Source organism: Apteryx rowi, unplaced genomic scaffold, assembly GCF_003343035.1.
Source record: "Apteryx rowi isolate R43461 unplaced genomic scaffold, aptRow1 scaffold_69, whole genome shotgun sequence".
In the NCBI taxonomy this organism is placed as follows: Eukaryota; Metazoa; Chordata; class Aves; order Apterygiformes; family Apterygidae; genus Apteryx; species Apteryx rowi.
This window is the reverse complement of record NW_020450971.1, coordinates 1,683,400-1,703,693: the sequence shown is the minus strand read 5'-3', so window position 1 is coordinate 1,703,693 and position 20,294 is coordinate 1,683,400. Positions and strand designations below refer to the sequence as shown.

General features: G+C 49.8%; 1 protein-coding gene across 1 annotated transcript in view; it reads right to left on the bottom strand.

The window, feature by feature from the left end:
- Nucleotides 1–45: 45 nt before the first annotated feature.
- Nucleotides 46–20,294, bottom strand: part of SLC16A2 (solute carrier family 16 member 2) — a 51,180-nt gene continuing 30,931 nt past the window's right edge. The window contains exons 2-6 of the mRNA XM_026086285.1: nt 12,391–12,535; nt 6,265–6,727; nt 5,454–5,597; nt 3,442–3,670; nt 46–1,724 (exon numbers count right to left, since the gene is read on the bottom strand). Of these exons, the coding sequence (XP_025942070.1) occupies nt 1,504–1,724; nt 3,442–3,670; nt 5,454–5,597; nt 6,265–6,727; nt 12,391–12,535 (1,202 nt within the window). The 3' untranslated portion in view covers nt 46–1,503. The remainder of the gene's footprint in view (nt 1,725–3,441; nt 3,671–5,453; nt 5,598–6,264; nt 6,728–12,390; nt 12,536–20,294) is intronic.

Here is a 20,294-nt window from a genome sequence, read left to right as displayed (position 1 = left end):
ACAAAGGGAATTGCAATATAAAATACTTCTTTCCTTTAACTGTGATGGGGTCTGGTGATGCCTCCAGCTTCCCAGCAAAATGCATGGTTTATCCCCCCGCACGAGGCTGACCCGGCGCCTGTCTGAGCAGCCTGAGCAAGGGGACCGCAGCCGGACTCCAGCCGAGGCGCCGGTGTGCAAATTCGTGGCCTGGCTGGGCACGTTTTTTGCAGGTCGCCAGTAAGCGCCCTACCTGGCTATGGACCTCTTGCTTCCTAAAATGAGAAGGTGGTCAGCAGATACGTAACGGACGGTGCAATATGTGACCTGAACAGTAATTAATAACAGTCACAGGAAAGCATCTCGAAGAAAGGGCAGGGCAACGGACATCTCGTTTTATAGTCATAAACCAGACACGTCACAATACACCAGTTAATTCTCCAGCTGTTACAGGGACAGAAAGTAACAAAAGCTCAGACCACGAGACCTTATTACGCATTATCAAATGCAGATAAAAAAGGGCCAGAGGGGCATGCGGGATCCGTAGCCTATGTACAAACCTCCCGCCAACACCTGCAGGAGTCGGGGGCCTGAACCCACGTCAGGTTTCCGGAACAAAGTTTTGCCTTGGTGTTATAAACCGCCACAATCACACGGAAAACGAGGGCCRATGCCCACGGCACGTGTTCCTCTTCGCCCTTTTCGTTTGCAACGGCGGGTGATTAAAAAGAGAGGCGACGGCGCGTTTCTGCGCGACGCTGCGCTCTGCCTTCGCCCTGGGCTGTGCCTGCGCATCTGCCGCGCTACTCGATTGCGATCTCGCTCTGGGAAAAGCAAGACGCGGCGGAGTCTCCGACCCAGCCGAGCTCCCGCTCGTCCTTAAGAGCGCGCCGACAGCTGCCGCGCGTTTCTTGGTGCATGCCGGCGTGTGTGGGAGGGCAGCGGAAAAGGAGAAGATAAAAAGATTACAGTGTGACCTGCTGATCGTTTATTCGGGTTTGCGTCGGACTAGAGCGGCGTTTGCTCCTTGAAAGCTGCCGCCTCCAAAATAACCCCTGGAGCTGCGCTGGGGACGGACTAGCTCACGTGAGTGTGACCTCGGCAAGGGCTGCCGAAGGGCATGGGTTGGCCACCTGGACGGTTCAACGAGCTCCGCCTGTGGCCTGCTTTAAAAAGACATTTATTAGCTGTAAACCTCTGTTGTGACACGTAGAAAACTGGGAAAAGGGCGAGGAGATTGATCAAATCTGAATCCTTGTGAGAGTTCTCCTYAGAAAAAACGGTTAGAGGGAAAAAAAAATGAGGCTTTGAAATCAAAACTGTCCCGAAAAAAGCATTTCTGCTAGTTAAAAGCATTTAACTAGAAGAACTTTTTTTTTCCTTTACAAACATAGTGCATCTGCAATCATTGAGAATCACAGTCCGTTTAGAAAAGGGCCTGTGCTTAGGCTATCAAGAAGATGCTGGTGGCAATAGTGTGTGTCTAGGTGTGCGTGTGTCAGAGTGGAGGCCCAGGGAAAGGCTTTATATGTGTGCTTCTGAGGCAGGACAGCCTGGAAGCAGCTCTCCGTTCATGACCGTCTCTGAAACCAACATCTTGTCTTTGCCAGAATCCAGCCGCTGCTTCTTGAGCATCCTTTGATGAACCAGAGGGACGACGGATAGCACCAAGCCTCCGATAATGGGGGGAACTCCAGCAAAATAAAAGGCAACGTGGTAATTCCCAAAATAGTCCTTGAGGTATCCTGAAAGAAAAGAGCAACACTGGTTATAGCCACGTCAGTCTAACAACTAACTTGTCTCCTCCACTGAGTGAGGACTTCAGCTCTCTAACTCTGCTAACCAGGCTTGGGGAGACTTGGTTTTTAAAACATTTCTTTTCCAGTCCGCTCCTTGGACTCCCTGGTTTAAAAGATGTGTGCAGACCCCATTTTGCGGCCAGGATCACAAGAATGAAAGTCCCAGACATTCATTCATATGTAACCAGAACAGAAGAAAATCAGATGCATCTTGAACAATCTTCAAAGCAGGCTGAGGTAGTGTTAGGCAATCAAACGTTTCAGGTGGCACCTCTGAGAGCTTTGACAGCCACGAGGTATACAGGAAAAGAGGGCATGAGCTGCTCCTGAGCCGACTCCCTCCATCTGGAGGTTCTGCTCCGCTTAGGGACGCTTTGTCTGTCTTGGGATGTAAGAGGGAAAATATGTGCTGCCAATTACAAACAATAACCGATCCCTTGAAAACCAATATACTCTGCACTTGCTAGTTCAGCAAGTTCTCACACAGCCTGGCATGCTCAGAGAATAATACGTTACCATTCATCGACACTGGAAAATCCCTGTGAGTTTTCTCAAGCACAGCAACTTGCCTGGGAATTAAGTCTATGTAATGGGCCCCTTCATCTAATCCTGTGCCTAAGGAGTCCGATACAGGATGTTCTGCAGCACCAAAATAACAGAGAGAATTCTCCAGTCACCGAGTTCCTTCACGATGGCATGGAGCTGAACATTTGCTGCCAGAATCAGGAAGATCAAACATGCTTATACATTTTTAGCTTAGCTATTTCAGTCGCAGATGTTCTGTTGTTCAAGGGCCAGTTTCTGCAAAGTGCTCGCTTTTAAGGACGTTCAGATTATTAGTGTGCTTCAATACAGATACAAGTCTTGGTAAGACTTGTGCTCAGGTGTCTCCATCTCTAACTTGGATTCAGTAATCCAGGGCCTGAATTTATCAGTTAACAATCAGTCCTCAGACCTCACATTACAAAAGGACTTCTAAAAAATGTTAATCTTTTCTGTGACGTGTTACTGAGAACGATGCCTCTATCTGTTAAGTGTGGATTTTTTTGTCTGTAGAGTCCACACTAAATTTTCTACCCTGCTCAAGAAATTCCCTACATTCCATTCCAGGCTGTCTTGGAAATGAATCATTACCTCCCGATTTTTAGCTTATCTTCCAGGGAAATTAGCTTATGTGCTCATTCTGCTTTTGAGCCTGTCTGGCTGCTCTCTCACTGGTCACTTCTCATCAAGCTGGAGAAAGGTCCTGAGATGCTGAGTCTCTGCAACAAGCCTGTACAAGAAACGTACAACTCGTTGGCGACACACRGCCAGTTTGAGCTGCCAGAGGGTAAAGACTGCCTGTGCTGTTAGATTTGCCAAGGAGTCAGGGCAGAGCAGCCAGCTGATCAGCACAGCCTGACTCAGTTCTTGCAGTTTGGCAGGTCCAAGACAGACAGGAATTTTTCCGTGACTGAGGACATAATGCTGTTAGAAAGGGCACATACAGGTGTAACATAACAACAAAAAGCCATGGTATATATGTATTTCAACCCCTGTGGTAACACGTTAAACTAGGAAGTTAAAAAGCATATATTTGCTCTCACCACGGGTGAAAGCAGCTGTAAGTGTTTGCTCACTCCCAATAGCCAGGTCCAAGACTGACACCAAGGGTGCTACCAACCTGCTATCGGCGGACCAGCAGTCATGGGCACGGCCATCAGGCCCATGAGGTACCCTATGGCCTGGGATGCCTGCATGGGCCCCACCAGCTCGAAGGCTATGGGGGCCATGATGGTGGTGAAGAATCCATCGCAAAGGCCGAGGAAGAGGCAGATGACAATGACGCCCTCAAACCCTTGGCACTGGGGGATCATCATGCACATGAGGCCCAACAGCATAAAGGATGCAACCTGGAGAGACAAAAGCAGGCATGTTCTTTAGGTGTCCGCGGGGGCGGATGAGCTCAGGGTTTCCAAGGGCTGCAGGACTACTGGGGATGGCTAAGAGGAAGCCGCTCTGCACTTTCCCTCCAGTGACTTGAGGGTGTTTCGTCTTAAAAGGAGAAGGTGAGGTTCTTGGGCAGGTAACACAAATACTTCAGGAAAAACAAGTCCTCAACCTCGTAGCTGCAAGTGCCTCAACTGATCCTTGGTCCCCTACCAGGTGTCATGGACAGACGTGCAGCTGCTCTGGGCATTTGCTGTGACTCGGATGGCTCATTTGCTGTCTGGGTCTTTTTCCTTCTCCCCGACCTGTATGATTGCTCTTCCAGCCATGCCTTTCTGGCCCTCCCTGTCACTCTCCGCCCTTCACTTTCATCCCGTTGTGAAAAATTCCTAAATAACTGAAGGCCTTAAGCACAGTGAAGAACACTCACTATTTAATCCCAACATTTAATCAGTAGGAGGTGGATTTTTTTTATAGTGCTTAAACCATAGCAGATTTTTTTCAAAACATCCGGCCATTAAAATAAGGTCAGGCATCTTGAACAGGAGCAGCAAAGCCAAAGTTGCATGTTTACACAGGTGATGCTACAAGATCCAGGAATAGAAGGTCCACCAAACACTTTACTAGAACGAGTGAGAGCTTTGTGGGAACAAAGATGAGACCATGCAAGGATAGCTTAGCCTCTGAGCACAATCCCAGAGTCACGAACGTCTTACAGCACAGAAGGCCTCCTCCCAGAGATGACTTCTGAAGGATGACATTACTACCCATTGCCCTTGGTCATCTTTTCACCTCCTCTGGGATCTCTGCCAGGACCGCAGGACTTCTTTGCTATTATACTTCCTGCTTCTTGGAATTGCAGACAAAGTTCAAAACCCAGAGAAACTCTCTGATTTGAATGATAGCATGACTAGCATTTCTTCATCTGAACTAGAGAAAACAACGGCTTTAGTGCTGCCGAGTTTCTCCTTCCTGACTGAGGGCTTCAGAGGTCTCTTCTCCCCCAAGGAAATAGCCGGGCAGTTGCAAAAGCTGCTGACTGAATAGATGCTATGCATACTCCTAGGAAGAGCTGATTTCTACCTCCTGTCTGCTCTGAGAAGCTAGCAGAATTGCTCCTTTTACAGCAGGCCCGAATCCAGAACAGCAAAATAGACGGCAAACAGTTCTGCTCAGAAACCTCTCCTATCCCCATTAGTTTGAAGCTGGGCTTGAGACACTACGAACACAGCGACTTGGAAAGTAAGCACCAGTTAGCAGTTCGTCAAGACCAAAACCATACTTTAAATGATGATAATACTGAACAGGTCAACAACACTACCGTGATCTCTAAGCCCAGCAATGCTGCCATCGACCCTCTGTTCTTGTCTCAGAGAAGTCCCTTAAGAAGGACCTTTTAAGAAGCCTTAAGAAGGATTATCTTCTGGATTATCTGCTAGATTTCAGCAGTTTGTTTATCAAAACTGAAAGAAGGTGAGAGGGTGTCTAGCAGTTAGGGAAAGAGTCAGGACTACAGTCTTCTGTTGCTGAATTGGTATCAAGACTTGAGGTCAAGCGTGTAACTTTCTGTTCCTCTGTGTACCCTCCTATAATAAATGTTGTTCCCTCATGGCATATGAGAGTGTTTTAGCTAATGGTTGGAAAAGGGTCTAAGATCTGTCATTGACAGTTACTAAGCTGAGCGTCCCAAGCTGTTGATCTACAGTAGTTAGCATGGAGCTACATTGAGGATCAGGCAGAACTTACCTGCAAATAAATCTTCTTTAGTCCGGGAATGCAGTCACCAATCCGGCCTGCAACCAAGCGTCCGAGCCCTGAAGTGGCTCCAAGGCAAACCAAGAGAATCCAGTCCTTTTTGTCTTCTTTAAATTCCTTCTCCACGTATTTTATCTAGAATGAAGGGAAGGAAATAAGGACGTTAATTCTCCCTAAGTTAGTCCGTTTCACACACTGCAAATGGATGAGCTGGAATGACCTTAAACACTAAAGCAAGAATTTTTTGGAAGGAACACACACTTCTAAATCCTGAGCACACGTGTGTGGACTTCTTTCAGAGGGCTCACTGCTCTTTGGGGTGGCTGCGGTGCTCATGTCCATGCCATGCTGACATGAGCTCACCACATCCACACATCACAAACCCAAAGGCCAACAACTCTGCCTCCGTCCTCTCTCATTACCGATCCTCCTCCTGGCAGTCGAGCGTGGCAGAAACGCTGCCACCTTGCCTCTGGAATCATTTGAGTTCAGCAGCGGGAAGCAACTGCTCTGCCGCTGCTTGACGCAGACGTTGACCAGAGGGAGCAATCAACGTGGTCCTTTGTAGGAACATTCAAAAGCCATCTCTCCCCTGTCACTATTCCTGTTCACAGCAAGTGGCTGCAGCAGTTTCTTAATTTCAAGGCTTTGGGCTGCTCTGTCCCCATTGGTTCTCTCCTCCTCCTGTCCTTCTCCACCTTTCTACCTGCTCATTGCGCTCTTCTCCATTTGCAAGGAGGAGCCATCTCACTTGGGGCAAAGGGACCCCCCCTCCCCTTCCAGCCCCTGACAATGCTCTTACCAGGTGCATGTAAGGTACGAGGTATCCCAGGACAGCAGTAGCGATCCCAAAGGCCCAAATCCGATAGGTCTTTCTCCGGAAAACCCTCAGGTTGAAATACTTGCGCATCTGAGACCAGCACTGCTGCTGCATGCTCCGGCTGACCATCTTATCTTGCCCATCAGACTGAGAGTCACAAGAAGGTGGCAAGATGGGCCGATAGGTCAGGGACAAGAATATCTGGATGAACATAAAGGCACTGAGTACTTGGAAAGTATGCGCCAGCCCGATGGCCTTTCCGACTGTCTTCAAAAAGAAGGGGAGGGAAACGGAGAAGAGGCAGCTGCCACCGGCCACGATGCCATTYGCCAAGCCAAGGCGGCGTTTGAAGTAGTGACCCAGGATAACCAACGAGGGCTGGAAGGCGAAGGAACTGCCACAGCCGAAGAGGATCCCGTATGTGAAGTAACGAACTTCAAGAGACCTAGCAGAAAAACACATGCACGTGGCTATGTTACACAGGGGTAAACAAACTTTTTCACACAGTCTAGCAAAACCTTGAGTCAAGACTGAGGTCTCACATACCATGGGCACTACACAGGCAGCCTGGTCTTGAGGAGCTTATTCCCTAGACAAAGCAAGGATTATCCTCATTTCACAGCTGGCATGTTAAATCTCAGAGAAAATGGAGTCTAGCCGGGGAGTGCTTTCTGCAACGAGAAGTGGAGGAGGCGGCAGCCAGCCTGCTCTCCTCGGGAAGTTTACCTAACTTGAACAGTTTTTAAATTACAGCAAAAAAAAGCTTTACTAAGGCAGGCAGGATGCATTATTTTTAGCTAGAAACCCAGTYTTTTTCCACTGAAACAACTAATTGAAAACACTCTGCAGCCAGTGTTTAAATGCAGAAGGCACCAACCTCACTGATTATTAGACACTTAGGATGAGAACATTGCGTTTCCGTCCACATTCCAGGCTGGTTAATTATGTTCTTCTTCTCTGAGCTCCTTCAGAAGTTTCAATTAGATGTTTAATAGGTTTCATTTTTACCTTACAGAAATGACTGCATTTGAGGAGGGAGTGAAGTGGCTGCTCTACAGAGCATGTGTAAAGTACTTGAGCCCCTTTGGAACAAGCCGTTTCTCAATTGTTAGCCCGGTTTTCCCAACAGAAGCAGCTGAGAAAGGGGTCTAAAGTTAGGCAGCGCAAATAACCTCCTGAGTTCTTGCAAGTTTCTCTCCAGAAGAAGGACTTTTCCTACCTTTGCGCAACACATTAAGCTGCATAAGTCTGCCACCAAAATGCAGCATGGGAGGAGAGTGCGATGGAGAYACCTGGGGTAATTCACCTGGGCCAATAACCAGCCTAAAGACGCCGCAGGAACTGGGTCCTGGTTATTCCAGTACTCAGAAGCGCTTGCGTAAAAGACTAAACGCTTTTCCCAGAGCAAGTGAGAAGACAGCAGCCCAGATGAAACGGAGCAGTTAGAAATTGAGAAAATGTTTATGAGTGCATCATTCATTCCATTATGAGCTTGTCTCTTTAGCTAGCCGAGCAGAAAGCAGAACGTGATTGCCGTACCCAACTGCTCGAAGACAAATGGCTGTCATGAAAGGCAATTTCTAGCTACTCCAGAGCTAAGCTCCATCAGAAAAACCCTCCGCCAGAAGTTAAGCAAAGAGCTGGATTGCACAGGCTGCTCACACAGCTGTCCCAGGAAAAGCCCCAAAAGGGACAGAGACGTCACGGGAGTCAGGGACTGACCCACTTACTGGGGGTTGTGGGCACCACAGGGGGTCCTGACCACCCATGCAACAATCCTGGTGATCTCAGCTAGATCACACCAGCTTTCGGGACTGCGGCTAATCTTACATTTTGGATAAGGGGAGACAAATGCCACAGGTCCCATCTGCTCCTTGTTGGCGCTGAGACATCCCCGCGATAGGGCACGAAAGCAGGGGCTTGGTTCAGCCCTGTTTCTTAGCCAGCGTTTCCCATCCCATTCGCTGGGAATCAGCCAGCTGCTCTGCTCACCCCAGCACAGTTGCCTGTCGGGAAATGTGGCTCCATCTCCTTGGGATAATTAGGTCACTCTCTAATGGCTGCCTCTCACTTACAACTCACAACTGAAACAGCTCCTGTTCAGCCTCGCTGGCCGAAGCTTTGGGGTCTTATTCCCACRGGGGAAACATCCTTAATGCCACCGCACAAAGACAGAAATGACACCTCAAGAATCCCCTTGAGGGCAACAGTGAAATTCAATGATGTGCTAAAGTCTTGTACGCCGTAACCACAGAAAACGCTGAGGATGCGGCGAGGAGCAAGGGTGAAGTAGGTGCTGAAAGCAAGAGACGGGTTTCTCAGAGAAAAATCCTTTGCATTATTAACACTGAAAGATGAAAGGAGGCAAGAGCGGTAACTCCATTGCAGAGAACGTGAGCTGAGGAGAGGTGCCTGCTGCTGAAGGCCCATGCACGAACCTTGGTGTGGTGGGAAGCAAAGCAGGAGGTGAGCTGCCCAGGGGGCTCACGGCTGGCACGCAGCCCCCCTACAGCCAGATCCATGGTGGGAACTCCTGTTTCATCGGCACTGGGGCTGCTCTGCACTGGCAGAGGCGAGAGGAGCTCGCTGGCTGCTCCAGGAGCCCATCTCCAGCTCAGGGGACATGGCTGAAACACAGCGACATCTCAGGGAAGAAGCAGAAATTGGGTTGGAGAAGATGAGGCAGAAGAAGAGATAACCATTCCCCACCACAAAACTTAAAAGTCGGCAGAGAAGCCAGGGAGAAGGTTTGAGGGGACCACGAGGCCTGATGGACAGCAGCCCTGCCAAACTAGCCAACATTTCTGCCTCTGTCCTTCCCTGCCTTCATGCTACAACATCCCACTCCAAACTGGTGGGAAGGGGAAGTGTGAACCCAACTGATATTTATTAGACCAGCAGCAGCCCTGCCTGAGTAATAGTGTAACAAAGCTTGCTGAAAGGCGCCTAATGGAAGGCTGGAAAGAAAGGATAAGCCGCTTTGCTCCTCTTGCTGCCAAGCTGCGTGCCAGCTTCTCGGCTACAACAAATCCAGAAAACCCCAGCCTTCTCCCAGTCTCTGCTTTTCAGCACATTTTGTTAATGGAGTGTTTTGCTTATGGAGCTCCCAACGTTTTGCAAGTAGGAGGCACTGACTCCGAGCAAGCCCCAACGCCGGTGCTTGGTTCCTGCCTTTCGAGCTCCGCGGGTGCGTGGTTGAGGCATCTTCATCTCTGCTCAGAGCAGTGTCAGGACTCTCTGGGCACAGGTTCACGTGGCTCTGGCACTCACGGGTTCCGCTCGTGCACAGCATCTCCCTGGCTGTTCTCACGTTGCCCAAAAAATGGACYGCAAAGACCAAGTGTCCCTTGAGCGAGCTTGGCCAGGCAAGGACAGGGCAGCAGCCAGTGGTGCCGGGGGGTGGCCAGAGCCACCTCAAGCCCGGACTGATGAGAGAGGAGGCTTGGGGTCAATGTGCAGTGTACGATCTTTAGGACTTTAAAAACTCAGCTAGACTGTGCTTTTCACCAGCTCTAGTTGCCATGCATTTAGGCCAGCCTGCCCACTTGCATGCTCGCTGCAACGCCTGCTCCGCATGTATGATCCTCCGGCTGAGGCTGCGTGGAGTTTGTGTTGTCAAAATAAAAAAAGCCTCTTCATTGTTCTGGGCGAGCAGGAGCTGCTAGCTCCAAATTTTGGGCCTGGGCTTCGTGATCCAGATGGAGCGCTTCCAAATTGCACAGCCCGGTGCTCTTCCTCTGACTCTTACTCAGCTTTGCCCAAGGCAGCTCAATTAAAAGGGCCTCCCTTCCCTTCCTGCGGTACAGCTGCAAAGGGGTTTCATTCCTCCCTTAAAAGGCAGCCAAAGGAATGTCAGCTAAGAGCAAGAGAGCAGGAAATACGGATTTCAGCGCTGAAGTTCTCCTGGAAATAATATTTTTCTCTGCATGCATTTCTTCTTTTTTTTAAAGCCCAACACAACAATCCACTGGCAGTGATGTGGTCTCAAGAGTGCTTTTTCTTCGCACGAACACTTTACAATAGGGGGGAAAAAAAAGAGTCAAAGTTTTGTTGATTAGAGGGAAAGAAAGATTACAAGGGAAACACTCCGCGTCTTTGATCCTGTGCGCTGCCAGGAGTTCAGAGGCACTTTCGCTCAGGATTGATCAGACTTTCTCCAATTACTATTATCTTTTTAAATACAAAGGGTCATCATTTGTGGAGCAAGTGAGAGGGGCGGTTTCTTCCACGCCACTGCTCATGCTGTTGAGGGAGACRGCTACAGCATCCCCAGCCCCGCAGTTGCAATTAGCCCCTGTCCCTGCGCTACGTGCTTTGCAAGAGGAACGACGCAGAGCCCGTGCGCTGTGATGGTGCATGTTACAACTGAAAATAAAGCAAAGCCTCATGAGCTTTCTGCTGAAACGGCTCCTCCGCCCCTGCAAGCTTGCCCGTGGGGTCAGTGAGGTGATTTGCTGGGAGTCGGGTGTCCTATTCCCCAGGGACTGGGGAGCATGGGGTTATTTATAATTATTATGAGGCTCTGTGACACTGCTGTGTCCATACAGGGTTGCTAAAGCTCTGCCCGTCTTCCTGCGTCACGTTCCTCCGTGCCAGGAGCTCCTCCGGCAGGGAGCAGCCAGGAGCCACATCACATAGCAGAGCCTCAAAAGCCGCCTCCACCCTCACACCGTAACAGCGGGGCCTCCCACAGCCCCATGGAGACAGGTCTTGGCATGCTACAGCCTGCCGGACCCTCCTGCTGGTTTGGGAACGGGGCACGCACGCACATCTCTGCAGGAAACCAAGGGCTGGGACAAGCTTGAGGGTTTCATCAGACACTTGTCTTCAGGGTAAAAGTCCTCCTGGCGCTGAGCTGGTTCTCATTAGAAGCCAGCGATGGAAGCCTACCATCATGTGGCCAAGCAGCAGGCGGCCCATGCTTCTTGCACGACGTAAAACTCCCCAGAGACTTCTCTCCCAGCGTGAAGTATCTGAAGGCCCTCCTCAGCCAGCCGCCAGAGGCTGGCCTCCCCGGCGCTGGCAGCGAGCCTGGCACAAAGGCGGCTCTGGGCAGGGCGCAGGCAAGTTGTCCTCTTTGGAACAAGTGTGCATTTGCTTTAAAAAACACTTCTGGGGGCATTTTAATTAAAACAATATTGATTTCAACTGAAATCCAACCGCCGGCAACGTTTCTATTCAGACAAGCTTGGGCAAATGATGCTTGGAGGATGTCTCCACAGTGCCCAAGTACTGAGCTTTTGAGACTGTATCTAAGGAGAGACACATAGGACGAGGACACCGGGGGTGACCTCTTTTGCTTCCCTAAAGACGCAAATGTTCTGGGTCAGAAAAACCATCACACTGAATCAGGTAGACTTACCATCAAAATGCGCATCGGTGACAGGCTGCCAACAGAAATTTATGGGAAAGGATCAGCCTGGAAAATACGGAGTAGCAATCATTCTGTGTTGTGGCAAAACCAGCAGGCTTCGGAGCCAGAGCCAGTCTGGGAACGGCACAAACTGCTCCAAACCCCATCTATGTTCTGGACTTCCAGTCTCCTGTACACGGAAACTTTCAGCCTCCCTTCAGCACATCATTATGCTTTAGCGAGCACCACTAACTCTTGCCAGGTATAACCAGTCAAGTATTATGTTAAATATTATTTTAAGTACCAAATGTAAAATTGTTCGCAAAGGACAATGATTTTGTCCACAAGTGTCTCTTCTGAGTTGCCTGTGAGTGGCATGCCAACTTCTTGCTGCCTGTCTTAAAGATCAAATGAAGGACACGGAAATTTAAGAGCACATGAGCAGAGAAGCTCCCGAAAGCTGAAATCCCATAAAGCAAAGTTCCTTGCTCAGGTAAAGTTCATTCCTTTGTCATTTAAGGACAAAAGAGCAACTCAGGACTCAGTTTGGACAGTGACATGCTGTGCGCATGCGGGCTGCACATGGGCTGCAGCGATGCCAGGAGACCTCTCAGCTAGATTGAAAACACCTGATCTGCACCAAAAGGCAGCAACAATGTGTTAGCAGGGCATTTGGGGAGAACAATTAAAAAGAGCAGCTCGCCAAAGGGCTGTGTGACCCCTCGGCCCCCCAGCCAGGTGAGTGGTGGCCTTACTTGGTGAACGAGCTGGAGAGGAGTCCGAGGAAAGCAATGGCAGCTCCTAAGGCTGCTGTTGTCCTGCAGCCGATCCGGTCTGTGAAGATGCTCACGATGGGGGAGCAGAAAAAAATCATCCCCATGGCCAAGGCACCGACCCATGCTAGGAAGAGTGAGAGAGAGAAGAAACATAAAGGTCAGGATTGTTTAATGAACACGTGCCAGTTAGAGAAAAAACAGAGCACAGCAAATCAGGGACCGATTCCAGCTGTGGAGGTGGTCTCAGCAGAGGCAGTCCCATTATACTCTTAATTAACAATGCAGTTCATAAATAAAACCGTTAATGCTTGTGTTCCTTGCCAGTGTCGGCGAGCACTAGCACCCTTGCTAACACCCGATCGTGGTGAAGTCAGCAGCACTTAGTGTCTTTACCTGTACGAGGGAGGCATGTCTAATTTTTTCTTTTCTTCACCTCTGCTGGGTTCCTATGTGTCGTAGGAAAGGAGCCCAGCTTGCGACACCTTCTTCTGGTTGCTCTTACAGCCTGTATAATGACACCTCTGTTGATGCTCTTTCTAAACATGAGATAGCCTCTGTGGCCCAGAGCACTCATGGATTCAGAGGACCTCAGAGGCCCCCAGTGCCCAGTTCTTGGCTATTAGGAGCTTGATAGCCTGAGTTATAGCTCTGTCTTTTAGGCACTGCAATTTTCTGTCATTGTTCTCCACTCCCCAGAGAGCCAGGATTTCTCACCCCTCCCTTTTGCCACGAGGCTTTTCTTACAAAGCCGAATGTGGTTTTCTTCATTGCAGTGCTCTTCCCTAACCCACCGGCAATAGGATGTACCCAAAGCAGAACGAGCAAGGCAATTAAAAGGCAATTTTATGAACAACATACACTAGCAAGCAGCTCATGATATTCAAATTATGGGACCTGGACGTCATCAAGAAATGAAAACCAGAGAAATGGCAACACTTAAAAGGATGAGGTCCAAGCCCTACCGAGCGAGACTGGCATGGTCCAGAAGTTAAAAAAAAAGAAAGACGCCACAGTCGTGGGAAGGGACAGCGCTCCCTGATTAGTGTCTCACCACTGCTATGTTCTTATAACTGCAGTCAGAAAGCTCATGGAGACCCACAAAGCTACATCAGGTTAAATTACATCCCTGGCTCTGTCGGGTGATATCCAGGCAGGAACATGACCTCATGTCTCCTTTCTACCTACTTCTGGAGAAAACCACTGTCTGTCTCTCTGTCTTTTTAAAGAAACTTTCATTATTATAAGATCAGTTCCTCTTCTCCCTGCCCTCCACCTTCTCTTTTTCATGGTTTCTTTAACTACTTTCTACAGGAAAGGCAGGCTTTCAAGAAAAGCAATGTGGTAAACAAAAATCTCTGTCTGCAGCTCTGAGGAGAAGCAAACTGAGAACGCAGTGCAGGAGGTGTTAGGCCTTGACCGAGCAAGGTTTCCTCCAGAGGGCATGGGGCTCAGAGGAAGGCAGGAGGGATGGACGGATGAGAAGGGAAGAGCTGGCGCTGCGGAACAGACCAAYGGCCGTCAGGCCATGGTGGGAGGAGGTCTGCAGAGCACCGAACCAGTGAGATTTTGAGGGCTGAGGAGCATCTCTCAATGTGCAATGAGCTCCTGCACCAGCACTGGAGCACTTGAGACTGCACTCCAAGCCATGGGGACACAGACAGCCTTTTCACATGAAGAGGAGGACGAAGGTCCAGCTGGGTTAGTGCTAGAGGCTTCATTTCACAGACAACAAGGCTGCAAAGCAAAGTGCAGAGAAGACGACGCTAGGATCTGCTTGGCTCCCTTGCAAATGTGAACGACTGCAGTCTCCTCACACAATCCCACGCTAAATCCTCAGTCGCTGCTAGCGCCCAGCTCTGACCAAGTCCTGYGATCAGGATTGCTCCTCACCCTCCCTCGGTGTCTCAGCTGCCGCACGTGGGCTGCTCTCCCTGCAGTCACAACGCTCCATCGCCTTCCCAGGCACCGCGAGGAAAGAGCGAATCCATGCTGGAGGAGAAAGCAGCCTGATCCCACAGCAACGACCAGCAAATGGGCAGGCAGGGCAGCCCAGCAGACACTGGCTMTCCAGGGAAGTGCCACCAGACAAAGATCTGCCTGACCCCGAGCTCGTTCCTCCCTCCCGCCCCCACGTCTTGACAGCRTCATGTTTTAGCTTCTGCAAGACGCGGTTCTGCAACGTTAAGTACTTCTCCACAGCGTTAATTCTCTGGAGGTGACCTGCGGGGATCCTCCTGCTGACCTGGGGTGTTTGACCAGCATCGTGGAGCAGGGACTGACGTGGGGACCTCGAGCCGCCTCTGCAGGCTGGCCCGCACCTTGCAGTGCCCGCGGTCCTCGGACGGACCCCCTGCCTGCTGGCCTCCACGTGTTGCCACCCGCTGACAGATCTCTCTATAAATAAGAGCGAGATGACCTTTGCGGCACGGCTCAGCTCCCAGGGCCCCAGCGATTCACTGTCCAGGCTGCACCACCAGCTCTCCGGGAAACGCGGGGTCCCAGCTGCTTTCCCAGCCACACTTCAGCTTGCACCAAAACCAAGAGCTCTGCAAACCCTTTTAGCCCTGCTCAGTAACAACCTTCAACAGCCGTGAGATTTTCAGAAAATAGCCAGGTCCCTATTAAAAGAAAATCCCTGCTACATAACAGCCTCTTCAGTCCCTGCCTTTCAAAAGGGACCACACAAAGAAGCCCTCTTCAGCCTGGGAAGAACTGACCCTTCCAAATTAATTATAAGTTCTCAAGAACCCAATTTATTCTGAAGTATTCCTTAATAAATTCTGACTGAAGTAAAAAAAGAAAAGCAGAGGCCTAGCAGGAACCTTTCGGGACTCACTTGGATCCTGTCTCAACACAATATGAAATTAAAAAGAGAGAGGGAGAGGGAGCAGACCCCCTCTCTAGCTAATTTTCTTGGTTATAAACACAGCGCACAGTGTAATGAAAGTCCTTCTAATAGGATTAGATGGCACCACTCCAAAGAGCCGTCCAAAACAACTACAAAAGGGGGTGAGGGGTGGGAGAAAAGCCAGGATGGGAAAGGCTCGTTAAATTGGATAATATACTTTCAGAAATGTTCCTTCTACTTCAGCCAAGGCAGTAAAATGTTAGATGGCCCCATCATGTTTGAAGTTTGTTATTTTTGGAAATTGCTTTAAGAAACACGGAAATAAAAGCATAAGGCAGGTATTAAATTTAAAGGGCCAAATTCTGATCTTAATAACCCTGAGATTTACATGCAAAYGAGCAGTATCAATCTCTGGCCCAAAACGCACGCTTACCTGCGGGGATCAAAGCAAACCCAAACGCGAGAGGCTCAGCGACGGGAGTTTTGAAGCTGCTACAGATTTCAGTTTGCAAAGGGAGATATTGCTCAATTAGAATCGGTCAGCAACAAAAAGATTCCTATGGCAAATTGCTCTACCTTACAGAAACAGCTTGCCACAAGCAATGGATAAAAATAGTTTTCAGTAATAACACCAAGTTAAAATTAGTAAGAACAATAGCCTCACTTCCAGAGTACGTTTTTGTCTTCACAGCGCTTCAGAACCAAGCCAACCCTCCCAACGGCCTGGGAAGGCTGGTGGAGATCCAGCTCTCCGAGATGCAGAGCTGCGAGAAGCCTTCCTCTCAACCTCCAGGCACGCGAAAGCTGCTAAGGCCCAGGCCCGTGCTCTGTTTTTTTCAGGGATGCTTAGCGATTTGCACCGAAATAATCCCCCAACAACGGGTTTCACAACTACCCTTGTATTTTATCTGGCGGGAAGCAGAACGTGGGAGAGGGAGGGAGCCGTGCCAGCAAAGCTGCAGTGAAGAAGGCTCTTGTATCTCCCAGAGAGTTCATTTTACTGAGTTTCAGGGAGAGGCCGGAGGAAAGCAATGGTGAGAAATCACAGCTCAGAAAAATCGGAATTCCTACAGCATTTAGCACCAAGCCTGCCTTTATAGTCATGAACCCGGAGTCTCCAAACCTGCTCTGCACTGCGATGAACACAGCTCCGGGAGCAACTAAAAGAACTCCTTTTTGGAAAAGTACTTAACATGGTATTCAAGTGTCTCGTGGACTTTCCTGGATCGCTGCTGATATTAATGGCAGACATCTCCTTTCCTCAGGTGGAAAATGCACTGGGTTTAATCAGCCGTCCTCACGACGTCAGTTTAGCAGCTCTTCAGATGTTAAAGAAGTTGGGGCTTGAGTCAAAGCCCACAAGAAAAAAAAGGGGAATCTTGCTTCTGATTTCAATGGGTTTTGGATCAGATCGTTAATTCCAAGCCCAGCCACGCCTCAAAAATCCTCTGTCAGATAATTGAGGCGATACATTCAAACACACAAATACAAGCCCCCACAAGACACATGAAGTCTTATCAGCCACGCAGTGCGATCAAGCACTGTTGCAGCAGAGTCTAAAAGAAAATATGGATAAAATCCAGCTCAGCGTTGGACTGGATTTAGTTCAAGTACTGTGCGTAATTTGGACACGAATCAGGTTAAGACTTGATCGAGTCTCAAGGTGCTGTGAGTCCAACCACTTACTGGAAGCCAGAGTTGAAGGGGCTTATTTTGGAGCCGGCTCTCAGCGGGACAAAACGGCTCATCGGCCGGGAGAGGCCACGCTGCCAGCACAACCGAGCGTCCGAAAATCCGCCCGGCGCTCCTAGCGCAGGCTCGCCACGACAGCAGGGAGAACAACGCTCCCTTTGTCCGGCACCTCCTCGCTCGGCGCCGCTGCCGAGACCCCCGCGCCGCCCCGGAGGAGCTCTGCGCGGTGGGAACACCTCGCTTGGCACCCGCCGTGCAGCCAAACAGGCTCAGAAATGGTTAAAGCTGAGTGTTGTGCGGGGTGAAACAAGTTCACTAAAGTCTCCAGCCTGATCCCCTTAGGGAGCCCGGTCACAAGGTCCTGCACGTGCTCCACAGCCAAAAAGCCCACCCTCTGAGGGATGCCTTTTCACAAATACAAAACTTTCATAAGCCACTTTTTAGCTAAAAAAAATTGCCATTTAAAGCACTCTCCCTTTGCTTGTGTTGGGGGGAGTGAAGATGACTTGCGGTTTTTAAACATGGGGTCGGCAATGCTGTAGCTGGCTCAAAGCAAGCTGGCCTTCAACACGGGCAGGAGGAAGACAGCGGCTGAACATCTCCAAGGAGGGAACAGATGAAGCGGAAAGATAGAGGCACCAAGGCCAAGTCAAGCTCTCCTTTCCCCGGCCCCACTTGGTCAGGGCTTGGAGGAGTCAACGTTCGCAGTTGATCCGTCCTTGGAGCTGGCATGGAAGGCAGCTCCCAAAGGGCCGGGGCTGGCTTTGGCAAGCCAGCCCACAAACCAGGGAGGAAGCCAATGCGGAAAGGCATGTGCTTCTGCATGGCCTACAGCTGCACCACCTCGTGTGCTGCTTAAAGCAAGGAGTGCTTTTTTCCTTAAGAAATCCCTTGCAGATCCCACATCCATTTGCTCAGCTGCCTTATGACATCTAGGTGGGCTTCAGTTGGGGCTGCAAGGGGGGAGCCTGGCATCAGGTGCGCTTCAGTCACCGTGTTGCCCCGGCAGGCGGGTGACACCGGTCCTGGGGACACCAACAGTGGGTGCTCGGTAGAGACCCCAGCAGTGGGGCATTGGGACCCAGGGGCTGGCATTATATGGGGACCCTAAAGGTCCTGCGAACGCCAAGGTGGTGTCCCAACGCACCGACACAGTGAGTGTATACACCCCTCAATGAGTTCATGACATCAAGACGCTGGAGGTGATCAAAGAGTTTCAGTCCAGAGTGGGGTCCCACAAGCCAGACGCTGACACGCTCTCTTTCCAACAAGGCCATCTCCAAAAGATGCCAAGCTCCCTTCCCTGCCATTATCCGAGAAAAGGTTTCTGGGAGTCATGGAGCAAAACAAGCTCGGAACAGAAGACTGGAGCGAGGTAAGAAACACAAGGGGAAAGCGTAATCGCTCCAAGACACAGATCCAAATTCCCTCTGGTATTCAGCTCATTGTTAAAGCTTTCAGAAAAACATCATTAAAAAGCATACCGTGAGGTACATGCAGTCTAGTCTATTTGTTCCTTTAAAAATTAATCTCCTGGGAGACAAAAGGAAGGGACGTCCTTCCCAGCTATGCAGTTTTCCCACTGACCCAAATTCCTCAGTCTGAATGGATCAAGGACCAGGAGGTGACTTCAGATCCGGCCCTGGGCCCGCGTAGGAAGTGTCTTCCCTCRTTTCCCTCCGTTTCTGCCCCTCGGGCGGCTCTGCTGGGAGGGGGCTGGATGCCGCATGCGCTAAGCTTTGCTCAAAGGAGAGACTGGGCAGCAAAAGATGAGGCACAACACCTGCCCAGCCATATCTTTCCTCCAAGATATCAAGTAATTTTTCGCCTTGTGCCGGGGTTGGYGATGCTTTTCTGGGTGCAGAGAAGGCAGCTGGAGCCCTGCTCACTTACACACCTCATCACACATCTTCAAAGCCTGACTTGGTCCCCRTTCTCTGGTGGCCAGGAGCCAAAACAACCTTGCAGGCCCTGGGAGGCAGTAGACCATAAAAACTCTCTCCATGCAGTCAAAATCTAGCAGATGTTTTATCTTACTCCCTTACAAAGTAATTTTCATCATTTTGTTGCTCACTCAAAGTAAAGCCTGAATTTCTCCTAACAGCTTGGTCTAACACACTTGACACCCAGCATAGGCCAAGTCCACTCTGGGGAAGATCTGTCAAGACATGAATAAAGCCAGATGCAAAGTCACAGCCTAAGGAGGTCACCACGGCATGTGGAAGGAAGGGAAATGCGCCTGGGTCTGAGCGGCAGCTAAGGAGCAGCTTCTGCGAAGCAGACAGGCAGCTGGGTTTCCTCCGAAAGACAGGCAACGTTGGAGCAGGCAGCTCGCAGACACGCCGRCACAGTCCACCTGGCCCCACTGCATTAGAGGACATACAAACTCATTAAATGTTTAGCAAGCCCTGCTTGGTAGCGTATCCTAAAGCTTCGTAGCAAAGTCYTTGTTTATAAAGCTTTGCAAACTTCTTCCCCCTCCCTTCCGACAGACCCAGTTGGAAAACAACCTGGACATTGGAAGAAAACGAATCATTCAGACCCCAAACTCTGCCTYGTGCGCACTATCCCAGCTCGGCACAAGCTGGGACATCTCCTGCTGTCAAGCTGACACGCAGCACACGTTCACAAAGGACATCATTGCTTCAACTGGCGGTGCAGAGACAATAATATTTATCGGGGTTAATGAATTACCATTCATCAACCAAGCCATATTTACAGACCACACATGGTCTCTTACCCTACTGCAGGTGGAGCTTAACTGGAGTTAGATGACCCACTGCAAAGCAACGAAGCCAACGTACTCCACATGTCCCATCACAGCAGGCTGACTGTATATGCCACCACTACCACAGTTTGGCCGAGAAGCTGCAGGTCTTGAAGCTGATGTGACTCTGCTGCTCATGATTATCATCTGCCTCTTTTCTAAGTCAAGTTCAAATCTGCTCCAGCTCCACTAAACTCAAGGTCCCCAATGAGAGTGTGTGCATCCAAGCCGGACCAACTTGTTTCCAGAAACTCCTAACACCTTTTGCAATGCAGCTGAGCATCACAAATATCCACTGAGCGACATTTCACCCATCATGGATTTTTACAACTCAAATCTGTAACAGACTTCACTGTCTGTTTGTAACTTGTCGAGAAAAACTAACAAAATTGCAAGTCAGCACAAAGCCAGGTCTGACATTAGACCTCTTTTCAGTGTCCTGTTCTTAGCAGAATTACAAGGGTCAAAGGAAGAACGTGGATGACRTCATAGGAGAAGTGTTAGCAGGATAAAGTCATTGGCTACCATCATCGCTGCATGGTCCCGAGACCAAGAATAATAAAACAGAGACCAGAA